Source organism: Carassius auratus, chromosome 21 (genome assembly GCF_003368295.1).
Source record: "Carassius auratus strain Wakin chromosome 21, ASM336829v1, whole genome shotgun sequence".
NCBI classification, from domain to species: domain Eukaryota; kingdom Metazoa; phylum Chordata; class Actinopteri; order Cypriniformes; family Cyprinidae; genus Carassius; species Carassius auratus.
The window spans coordinates 15,852,058-15,864,778 of NC_039263.1; the positions used below are offsets into that span (position 1 = coordinate 15,852,058).

At 35.9% G+C, this 12,721-nt stretch overlaps 1 protein-coding gene across 3 annotated transcripts; it reads right to left on the minus strand.

The window, feature by feature from the left end:
• Nucleotides 1-75: 75 nt before the first annotated feature.
• LOC113038691 (erythrocyte band 7 integral membrane protein-like) lies at nucleotides 76-10,640 on the minus strand. Of its 3 annotated transcripts, XM_026196300.1 has the most exons (9): nucleotides 10,432-10,635; nucleotides 10,024-10,053; nucleotides 9,344-9,376; nucleotides 8,929-9,038; nucleotides 7,347-7,419; nucleotides 4,620-4,702; nucleotides 4,262-4,465; nucleotides 3,768-3,902; nucleotides 76-1,881 (listed from the first exon to the last, which is right to left on the minus strand). In XM_026196300.1, exons 1-9 carry the CDS (start codon nucleotides 10,490-10,492, stop codon nucleotides 1,693-1,695), a joined length of 918 nt encoding a protein of 305 aa, XP_026052085.1. In that variant the 5' UTR covers nucleotides 10,493-10,635; the 3' UTR covers nucleotides 76-1,692. The 3 variants fall into 3 exon arrangements, with proteins under 3 accessions (XP_026052085.1, XP_026052086.1, XP_026052087.1); XM_026196301.1 differs by lacking the exon at nucleotides 10,024-10,053 and having other exon boundaries at nucleotides 10,432-10,634; XM_026196302.1 differs by lacking the exons at nucleotides 9,344-9,376; nucleotides 10,024-10,053 and having other exon boundaries at nucleotides 10,432-10,640.
• Between the last annotated feature and the right edge of the window lie 2,081 nt (nucleotides 10,641-12,721).

The following is a 12,721-nucleotide window of genomic DNA, read 5'->3' on the forward strand; positions in this document are numbered from 1 at the left end:
CTGATATATGCATCATATTAATAGCAGTCTGGGAAAACAACGAGGTATAGAGTTGATGTACTAACAAGTCATGAGAAAGATTACACATTATGATTTATTGAGGGGAATGGGGAAATCACACATCAGAAATATGCAAACAAAAACATTCAATATTATACAGTGTACATGAAAGTGAGATGGACAAAACAACAGATGGGATATTCAGCATACATCAGTTAGCTGACAGAATAAACAATTACATATAGAATTGTGATAGACTGATACATGATGAAATACAAATATTCCCAAATATTGTCGAAACCTTAAACAGTCCTAAGCAGCACTGACACTAATTTCACATCTTTGACAAGTCTTCGTAATTCCATCCTCTGATATCTGAAGCAGCAAATACAGTCATTAAAAGCAAACATTGACCTCTCTAGGCTTAATTTGTTTTCAGCTGCAGTGTGATGTAAAAAAATATCATATTACATGTATGTAAATGTATGGTAGATAAAACAGTAAGATAAAGATTTCATAAACCAAGCGATAAAATATTAATATGACTGGAAATGGATGTATAAATGCATTGTGGTTTTTAAAATCAACCAACATCATGTAAACCTGTACATATTTAGTAGTTGAAATGGATATGGCTTAAGGCTTTTATATTGACAGTCAGCGTTAATAAAGGTTCAGGAAAGGGAGAAAAACTGGTAGGCACAATAAGCACTGCTGTCAGTTTCATGTTTGACACCTGATACTATCCACACTTTCCTTAGAGACGGTTTATTATCTGTTTGGCAATCAAGGAGGTTAGGTTACATATGCCTAAAACACACACATGCACTCGTGTGACCAGGAGATGTTCCATAATCCATCAACCAAAAAGCCAAACATCACATTACAGTATTCAGTAACTAAAAGATCAACCAGCTCTGGTCTGTGAGATATTTTACACAATTTAATTTTGTAAGACCTATTCAAATCCAAATTCTAGATATTAATTAAAAAAGGTTTAAAACAAAGCAATGATGTGATTTAAAAAAAAAAAAAAAGAAGAAAATATTTAGCAAATATTGAATGACTTTCATATTGTTTGGCTGTTATCAGATTTCCTTCAGACAGAGTGAACAGGTCTTTACTAGGAACATCTACAGATCACGCATCAGGCTGTGCTTATGTGATGTATGTACAGTAGGGTCCAAAAAAGAGACTACTAGTGAAAATCTATCCATTTTGCATTTTTCTAATATAGTACATTATCAGAATAACAATTTGAGTGGTTCAAATTTAAAAATGTGCACGGGCTTCAGAATGCACATGCATTTCAACAACAGCAGCACTCAAGCTGCATGACCTCGACAAATTTGTGTAAAACTTGATGAAAGTACACTTCAGAATTATTCGAGATCTGACTATATGTTCAGAGTCACATGATTACCAAATTGATGAACAATTTACACTTATTTGATTAGTGACTTGCAAATATAACCTCATATATTTCTTATTCATGTAATGATGTTTCTTAGTTTTAAGTTTTCAAAAACGGAATACCAGAATTCAATATGGTCTCAGACTTCTGGATCCGACTGTACATCATACTCACATGAGCGCATGTTATATAACATCAGTCTGTTCATTTCTGCATGGATGCATCTGTAGGTGTGTGTGTGTGTGTGTGTGTGTGGGTGTGTGTGTGTGGCTCTTAGTTCAGTGCTTCATAAAGGACTGCATCATGTCAATGGGCAGAGGGAAAATGATGGTGGAGTTCTTCTCTGCTGCGATGGTGTTGAGGGTCTGGAGGTAGCGCAGCTGCAAAGCAGAAGGGGACTCTGCGATCACCAGAGATGCCTCCTTCAGTGCCCGTGACGCATTCATTTCTCCCTCAGCAGCTATCACCTACAAAAAGCAGAGGTGGTTTAAAAAAAAAAAAAAACATGCATGCATGTCTTAAATTTAGCAAACCTTGTAACCACACAAAACTTCCACCCCTTAACCCAGTTTCAATTTGACTCCCACTCTTTACCCGATCTCATTGTTCCTTTGAAGCAATAGTTCACCTAAATATGATCACCCTCAGGCCATCCAAGATGTAGATGTGTTTGTTTCTTCATTGGAACAGATTTTGAACAATTTTGCCTTGCATTAATTGCTCACCACTAGATGAATGAATGAATGGGTGCCGTCAGAGTGAGAGTTTAAAAGGCTGATCAAAACTTCACAATAATCCACACAACTCCAGTCCATCATTTCATTTCTCTATCCATAAAAATGCTTTCTCCAGTCATCTTTTCTGAATCAGGAGTAAAATATGCTCAGATCAATCACAGTTTACAAGTAAACCAGTTCTAAACAAATATGTTGGTGGATTTTGATGTGAGAGAAAAACAGGAAGTTGACTTTTATTATAGATAAATAAGCATTATTAAAGATTATGGACTGGTAGTTTGGCCAGAAACGACATTTTAAAGTTCAAACGCCTTGATGGATTTGTTTCTTACAAACACGCACTGAAGTCGTGTGGATTGCTAATGGATTATTGTGATGCTTTTTTCAGCTGTTTGGACTCTCATTCTGACGGCACCCATTCACTGCAAACAGTCAGTTAGGGATATAACGTCTACATTTCTCAAAACAAACTCATCTTCATCTTGGTTGGCCTGAGGATGAGTACATTATCATCAAATTGACATTTTTGGGACTACTATTCCTTTAAGCAACTTAAGGTTTTGCTTAATTCCTGAGAGTCAGAACACACCATATTTAAACTGTCTGAATATTTTTACCAAGTGGCAGATGAATTTGTGCCAAAATATCGAAGGGTTTGACTAAACGAATAGCCTTTGGCATCAGCTGAGAACTAATGCTGTACATTAATTCTTTTTAAAAGTGTCTGCTAAACACCCACTTATTAAGTGATGCATAGAGGTACTGTTTCCACTTTTAACCAGGACAGTGGTTTCCCACTTCTCACTGTGTGGCTGATGTAGGCTGGGGCATAGACTTGAAGAAAACATACTTGTTGTATCTGAGCTAAGCATGCAAGAATAATTGTGCACCAAAAATAATCTCTAGGGATGCACGATAATATCGGCACAATATCGGTATCGGCCGATAAAAGCTTAAAATGACCATTATCGGTATCGGCCGATATGAATATTTCTGCCGATGAGCCAAACCGATATTCTCCAAGTGAAATAATTGACCTGTTTTTCAGATGTGAATGTCTGTCTACATTTGTAAAATAATAAATTTATGGTAGAATCAGTACAGAAGAGATACATGGATTTCTCTTCAGTAAAATTAAAGTTTAAATATATCAGTATATATTTGTATATATATCGATATCGGTATCGGCATCGGCCAAAATTATTTTGAAAATATCGGCATATCGAATATCGGCCAAAATCCAATATCGTGCATCCCTAATAATCTCATTAAACTTCCTTTCCCATGTTCTTCTGAGAACATTTCTAAGGAGGGCAAATCAACCAGGCAAACAGCAGGAAATGTCAAAATACAGGCTCTCACATAAATCAATAGACAAATTAGTGGGAAATACACCCAGAAACAGAAAAGGAGTTGTCACTTCCATCTTCCTATGAGAGTATTGCGGTGTCTTGCCTCAGAGCAATGAACGATTGCATTCAGCTCCCACACACACACAACAATTTGGTCTACAATATGTACATGCATGAATATGAGAGGATGATTAATATGTGTTTGCCAAATAAAAAATGTGAAATGAGTAACAGCAGCCCTTTCGAAATACCAAATCACGTTACCTTAGCTCTGGCCTCTCTGGTTGCTTCAGCTTCTGCCGCCATGGCCCTCTGGAGCTGCAGGGGCAGTTTGACGTCCTTAATCTCCACACGTTCTACTTTAATACCCCAGTCATCTGTGGCATCATCTAGTGTGGACTAAAGAAGACAACAAAGAATCAAGTCTAAACACTTCTTCTCAGAGATTCCTCATGGCTCATGCTCCTCATGTTTGAAGCACTGTGCCAAATGTGCCTGTCGTGAACAATGTTCCCCAGTTTTTTAAAGGATGTCAGATGGAATGAGCGAATGGCAGGCCACGTGCGAACTGAGCAAGGCGCTAGCAGTGCAGTCGAGCTGGATAAGTCAGGGTCTCGGCTGAGCTGCGGTGAATGCACTGCCTAAAGATATACAATGTCTGCTTGAATCAGGTCAAGCCCAAACCAAGTTTTATTTTTGGGTGACCCATTCCTTTAAAAGTACAACTCTTGTTCTGTATGTGTGGTTTCATGTGTTACCTGCATACTGTGGGCGATTTCCTCCCGGTCAGACAGGATCTCTGCCAGGTTCTTTGTACCCAGCACGTTCCTCAGGGTGGTCTGTGCCAACAGACGAGTGGCTGCATCAGCATTGGTGATGTTGGCGACTGCCAGCGTTGCGTTTTGCACACGGTAGTAGACTACACCATCTACACTCACTGTCACAGAGTCCTTTGTCAGCACCTATCAGGACGAATACACAGACTATTTAATGGAAAACATCATCTGGGTGATATTAACGTTGTAAAGATGGCATGCTTCACCTTTGTATTGATGCTGTTCCTGTGTTAAAACAGAGGCTGAAGTTGAGGATCAGTGTTTGTGTGTGTGATCTCACCTCCTGAGGGGGGATATCAAAGGTGATGGTGCGCATATCCACATTGATAAAGCTGTCTGTGCACGGCAAGATGAAGAAAAGACCTGTGTAAGACAACACACACATGTGATAAAAGATTTAACAGCAGCAGACGCTCAGAGCATCATAATCAGTAACCCTCAGAAACAGGGCTGATCTTCAATGGGTGCACAACTGGCAATCTACCAAATTCCATTCTCACCGCCAACTAGACTCAGCTGACTGCATTCATGAGTATAATGAATGAGCGCACTGACAACTGCTTTGATGCTTCACAGTGCAGCAGTTACATCAGTTTATAGGATTAGTTTCTGTCAATGATTTTAAAATGTAATCTATTAACAGGGATTTATTAGTAATTTACAGATGGCAAAGCTGAATTTTCAGCAACCATTACTGCAGTCTTCAGTGATCCTTCAGAAATCATGACCGTGGACAACAAAACCAGTTATAAGGGTCAATTTTATCGAAAAGATGTATACATCATCTAAAAGCTGAATAAATAAACTTTCCATTAATGTATGGTTTGTTAGGATCTGACAACATCTATTTAAAAATCTTGAATTTGAAGGTGCAAAATAAATTAAAATATTGAGAAAATCGCCTTTAATTAAGTTCTTAGCAATGCATATTATTATAAGCATATATTTACAGTAGGAAATTTTCTAAATATCTTCATGGAACATGATCTTTACCTTATATCCTAATGATTTTTGGCATAAAAGAAAAATCTATAACTTTGAGCTACACAATGTATTTTTGGCATTTGCTACAAATATATCCCAGCGACTTTTATTTTTTTTCTGCTCCAGGGTCCCATATGCAGATTTTTATATAGAAAGTTCAAAACCTCAAAATTTATCTGAGATAACCTTTTTTGCATCAATGAAAAAACGGTTGCTTTTTTAATTTCTTAATAAAAAAAACCCTCTATATATCTATGTACAGTATAGCTAATAAACAAATATTTAATATAATAAATCTTTTAAAGAATTCATATTATATATTTATACATTTATTTATTGCTGTATATATAAAAGGCAGGCCTGGGCAATAATAAAACAAAATAAAAAAGGCTGGAAGAAAAAACAGGCCAATGAGAACGGTTTGGCAATATGTGACAAGGAAAACAAGTAGGTCTGTGTGTCTGTGTGTGCGTGTGTGTGCTTGCGCTTTAGTGGTTTAGTGTTTAATTTGTCATCCCTGCAGTTTCTAAACAGAACTGGGAGGTTTTCTAGAGAGTGATCATCAGGATTTGTTAGTCTGTTCAGAGGTTTGTCTCCTGTGGAAAATTCCACTCACATTCCACCCTTAAATAAAGCTGTGGGGGAGGAGCCAACAGCAGTTTGTTTGCAGACCTCTGTGGCCTCAAAGAGGACCAAGAAATCAAGCTTTCTTTTCAGAAACTATAGTATAAATGGCATCTAGCCAGATGTATTGCCCCAAACATACTATAGAAAAGAGTTTAATATAGAAAGCTCACAGTGAAAAGCCTCTGTTGACTTTCATTGTGCAAGAGGGATTAAGTCGGTGGACTAACACTAAAAATAGGCACTACCTTCATAAGTTCCTTCCTGGAGGGAAAAGCCCTGCGGATTCATATTCCCAAACACAGCACAAACCAATACACACCAGAGACACCAACACTGCGCAGTGTCATTAACTCAAACTGAAATGAATCATACACTTCGTCAGAGTCTTTTTTTCTCCGTTACAAAGGATTCACAGAATTCAACATTGCCACCTTTTTCATTAAAGATCCGTCAAAATTCAGTAAGCAAGAAAAGCATGAAAAAGAACTGCCACCACAGTGTGCAAATATTTCTGTCAATCATTGTTGGTTACTCATTGAATGCAAAACGTTTTAACATTGCAAGCTGATAGGACATCTTCAAACTTTGATATTAAATCCATCTGTTAAGTGGTCTAAATGTAATTTGCTGAATAGAATGAATAGAAAGAGAAGGAGGAGAAGACAAAGAAATGGAAACAGAAATATAACCAGACACCAAGATCAACCTCATCATGGCAACAGGACCACAAACAGAAAGGATGGTAATTAGACATCTGGTCAAATGACTTTTATGGCTTAGAAGTCTAGAGTACAGAGCACGCATAACCTGACATTACAATCTCAGACGTTAATACCTTTTTATACAGCTGTTACAATATAACTTTAAAGACTATGAAAAGTAATGCAAGACCATAATGTGCCCTTGAAATAAACAACTGAAATAAAACGTGATGCTTTGCAGGTAATATGATCTTTTATAGACGCCTCTGGAAATCACATGTGCTTAGTGGAAAATATTTCCTGAATATAATCAATTTCTATATTACATTTGCATATGATTGAGTAAGGTGTACCTTTACAGCATACTCAAATGAATGCTAGAGTGATCCTGAAAAAAAAATTGGTTTATTCAGGCCAGCGGTAATGCAAAACAAATCACTTCTGTTTCTCTGCAACACAAGTGGTTTTATCTTTCTCCCCTTGTAACAAACCATGATTGTGGTGGACAGCCACAGCACAAATGCAAACATGTAGACAGCAAAAAGTGTCACATTAAACCACACACACAATGAAAACAACACAAGTGTGATCACATTACAGACTGCAGGAGCAGGAGCATTATCAAGTGAGATGCCTAAACCACTGGTAGTGATTAAATCACAATGATCAAATCATATTTCTTTTTTTTCTTTTACCTGGTCCTTTGGCTCCTCCTCGTAGAATGCGTCCCAGACGAAAGATAATAGCCCTTTCATATTCCTTCACTATCTGCAGGAACAAGAAGTATTTTTATCTCAAAACTACAGCAGAAGGTAAAACGCCCCCCAATTATGTAATTTAGATGTTGATTGGTAACCTTTATCATGAATTCATCATCTTTCTTATAAAGATAAAGATGATAAAGATTATAGGACTTCTCACTTCCTATGAAAAAAAACCACTCCAATCTGGTGTGAAAAAATGTGGCACTGGTGTATGATATGGGATATGGGAATGATCAACATGAAATATACTCACACCTTTTGAGCTATGAATTTTCACAACTTTTGTAAACTGTTTATGATTTCCAACAAGGATTGTAAAATCACTGTATAGAGTTTGCCCTCATATAATGCAATTTCAAGCTAATAAATCATTTTAGAGCTGAACATAACTAAAATCTTCAGGGATGCACAATTTATAGGTACAGGACTGGAAATGACATGCTTAACTACATTTAGATTACCTTTGCTGTGATTAAACGCTCACTTATATTATTTTTTAATAATGCTAATAATTTAATTACACTGCAATTATAACAAATATCTTGTTATCTTTTGCAAATCTCAAAATTAATACCGGTACACAGTATATTATAATGATGTGATGTCTAAATTCACTTGTGGCATTTAAAATGTCTGATTAGTGTTATTTATTTTTATTTATATTGTATTATACAGGTGCATCTTAATAAATTAGAATTTCATGGAAAAGTTCATTTGTTCAGTAGAGTAGCTCAGTTATTCAACTCAAATTATGTAATTATGAAAAATAAATTCAATGCACACAGACTTCAAGTAGTTTAATTAAGTCTTTTGTGATGATTTTGGCTCACATTTAACAACAACCTACCAACTCACTATCTAAACAAATTATAATACCTTCACAGGATTCCTGAACCTTCATAATGGTCTCTCAGTTTGGTTCACTAGACTACACAATCATGGGGAAGACTACTGATCTGACAGTTGTCCAGAAAACTTGCCCAGTTTTGAGTTGATTTGCTGACTGGCATGTCACTATATTCTAATTTGTTGAGATAGAGAATTTTTGGGCTTTTGTGAAATGTGAGCCAAAATCATCAGAATTAAAAGAACCGAAGACTTAAACTACTTTAGTCTGTGTGCATCAAATTTATTTAATACATGAGTTTCACAATTTGAGTTGAATTAAATGAACTTTTCCATGACATTCTAATTTACTGTGATGTACCTGTATTATATTATATTATATTATATTATATTATATTATATTATATTATAGGTCATTTAATGCTGAAACAAATATATATATATATATATATATATATATATATATATATATATATATATATATATATATTTTTTTTTTTTTTTTTTTTTTTTTTTTTTTTTTATAGGATAGGTGCACCCCCTCCAATCTTCTGATTTTACAATCTGTTTTCCCATGACAATAGGAACCCTGATATACAAATATTTAAAGGAAAAGGTGTATGCAGATGTATGACATCACACTGATGAAAGGACCAGCACAAATTACCTTAATGCACATCCATATGGAGAGAGGCAGAGTCAGCAATGTGAGCAGGATGGAGAAAAGAACCAGGATCCAACCACACACGCCAATGTCACTGTCTCCACTCTCCAAGGCTGTAAGGCAAAGCAAATGTGCATATGCATAAACTTTTATTATATACTAATAACAAAAAGATTAACCTACGGTAACACAGCACATAAAAAATATGGGTTAAATGAGGTCAAAGATGCAAAAACGCTCAAAAACACTGAAGAGCATGCACTGTAGCACTAGTTTGCTTATGAACCAAGGAACATCATCAGTACATTAACAACATTCCAGAGCCATTCAAACACATAGCAAATGAACACTTCCCTAAAGGTAAAAACTAAAATGAACAAACAAAACTGCCATTGTTTTACTTTCAAACCTTACCTACCTTGAATATCATCATTTGTGTAACACCACCGATCTATAGAGAAATGTAACTGTAAGAGGCTACTGTATGCATGGAATAAAACCATCAGTCTACAAGCCCATCAGCCCTAATATAGATAAGACATTTCCTTAAGCAGATCCATCCAGAGTAAATTACATAAACTGCGGCGACAGTCAGAGCAAAGTAAAATTGAATGCTGGATATGATTAATGAGCAGGACAATGATCACAGTAATTGTAGAATGATTAAATCATCCCTGCCTGAGGGTAATGACCTCGCAACCTTTACATTACAGCCGAGATCTTTGACCACCAGCCACAAAACTCCATGCATTTACACAGGCTTTAAATGTAGATCTATTCAAATGTTATTTTTTTGCTTAATACACTATAAATCAAGGTACATGTTGGTTATTCCTTAATAAAGACTTTTTTTTGTGTAAAGATGACAAAAAAAAAATAACTGCAAATGTTTTTCAGTGCAAACAATCTGAATAAATGTAGACATGCAATTTTTTTTTTTTTTTTTTTTTTTTTACTGCTTTTACTAAACCACACCATACTGTAGGCTCCAATAATACTCTATACCATGCAGTAATACACTATAGGCTACTGCACCACACTATACTATATCACACCATACTATACTACATCATATATATATTTTTTTTATTATTATACCTTTGTAATTTTGTGAGATCAATTCAGAGCCTTAAAAAAAAATACAAAACACAGGTTATGTTCTGATGAAAACACAAGCGCTTGGATTGGATTGTATAATGTTAAGGTTACAGGACTATTTTAATATTTTTGGGGTATGAACATCTGTTGTTGCCCAGTGTCCATAAAGACACACCCAGGCTGCACTCTCAATAACAGACCCTGAAGAAGAAGGAAAAAAAGGGAGCATGGACGTGCTTCCAATGTTTATATATTTTCTAATGCATTTTTAATCATTTTAAAGACAACATACAGAGACATTAAGTATGTCTTATTTGTATTACACGGCAACTGAATGCAGCGTATATCCAACGCATATAACGGTGCAAACACGTGATATTAAATAATAATAATTCAGCAGTAGCCAACCTATTTGTCGATCCTTCCGTTTTTGCTCTTTCATCGCAGCGGTTTCCCTGCCATCTTCCATTGTAGGCGATATCTTTGAATTATTCAGGGCTGATATGGAGCAGATCTTTTAATAAGCAATTCCAGCAGGAGATCTCGCCTCTAGTGTTTTCTGCACGGGACGGTTCAGATTCTGCGTGAGGCTCACCCCCCTCTCGCTGTTTGGCTTGCAGTGTTGGTGGGCGGGCTTTACTCTTGTCTGTGACCATAAAACGGAAGTGGGTAGGAAAGCGGAAGCCCATTTTTACAATAATTTATAATTTAGAAACCGTGCATCAGTTAACACTGGAGAAATTGAATATAGTAAAAGCTAAAGCTGTGGATTTGATATGTTGTGGGGATTTTAATGCACTTTATTCACTTTGGGGAAGTTTATGTACAGATATTAATGGAGTGGGTTGGGAAAAGGTTTAGTAAATATAAATGATGTAAAGGAACTAGAGTTTATATAAGGGATTTATTAACCTATTGTTTAGATCTGACAGCAGTTCCTGGAGCTAAATAGGAAGCGTCAGATCACTCAACATTAGGGAGTGATTATTGTCCAATACATTGTACTATAAGAATGGAGATTCCTAAAAACAAAATAAGAAAAAAAACAAAGTAGGTGGGTGTTTGACAAAGCTGACTGGGATTAATTTAACAAGTCCTGCATTTAATTTAATTCGGATGATGCTATAGATTTGTGTTGTGATAGATTCAATTATTATAAAAGCAGCCGAGGAATACCTGAGTCAGATATGATTTGCAATCCTCAGTATATTGATTCCATGTAACTTACAAATGATTTCAATAACACAAAGAAATCAAATGAGATTGTTATGTGGATCAGTCAGAGCTCAAAAGGCGGTTTATTCTGAGCCTCATTGCGCCCCATGGTGGAAAGGACTTTGTGTAGGAAACAAATACTTGTCAAACGGATTTAAACTGAGACAATATTATTGTCGCCCTCTAGTGCAATGGAGTGGTGTTGCACATTGTCCTTATATTTATCAGACGGTAAAGGGAGTAACCCCAGAGTGCAGTCTGGACGATGGGGCGGGGCGACACTTCGAGGCGGAGCGACACGTGTCGCCCCGCCCATATTTGTTTTCCCCGCCTTTGACATTTTCCTCCGAGCCAGCAGGGGGCAGTTTGCGTTGAAACAAACAGAACGGTGGCAACTACAGCAGCAGAGTAATAACGCTATTCCGTTGATTGCTTGAGGTGAGTGGTTGTGTAAATATCTTATAATATGAAATGCGATGTTCGATCATTTATTTATCCATGGTACGTTCAATTTGAATAATTATTGTTAATAATTGTTATAAATTGCTCATTTTATTGTTCTTTGTGGATTGTAACAGTACACTCTGTACATGGCTTTAGTTCATAGGTTCGATTTTACAGAGGTATGGCATCACATTTGTCAAGTTATTTGAACAGACATGCATGATTTTTGTGTGTATTATTATTATTTTTCAGGATGACATGATCAGGAGGTGGTGGTGTTCTGTTCTCCTGGACAGCTTATATCTCTCCTGATACTCCGCAAATGTATGTAGCTGTTTGAATGTTGCTACATGAAACATTACTCTGTACTATATCTAGCAATATACCTACCTCTTGACATTTGTTCTTTTAGAGCTCAACCACTGAGGAGAACTTCACCATTCACCATGTCTTCAGGCAGAGTCCAGCAAAGCAGGTTATTACATTCATTAAGAACTAATAATTACATATGTGTGTACATGCAGAGGTATTTTAGTTATTACAGCTACATAGTTGTTCAGATGTGAAATTGGTATTATGTACAAGTACTATATTGGTCAATACTGTGGATTATTTAATATATAACTATCAGTTAACATCAGCATCAAGGACATTTAAAAACATTTCAGCTTAATTCATTTTCAGACAGCAGCAAGTTTTTTAAATAACTTCTGTTTGCGATCTAATGTGGATTTTGTTCACCATATAAGATAGAAATATTTATATTCAATGTAAAAGATCTTCATGTGGATCGTGCATACAAATATATATACAAATATCTCACTGGATTATTACAATTAATGGCAAAATGAATGTGTGGAAATGTAAACTAATATATCCTACTGACACACAGCAGCAAAAGATAAATAATTGGCTTAAAACAGTTTTTTTTTCAATGTGAAAATACTAACACTAATACTTCTGCACAGTACTGTATATATTAACATTTTATTAGTGTTATTATAAAAGAATGAGTATGCAGTTGTGACAACAATCTATA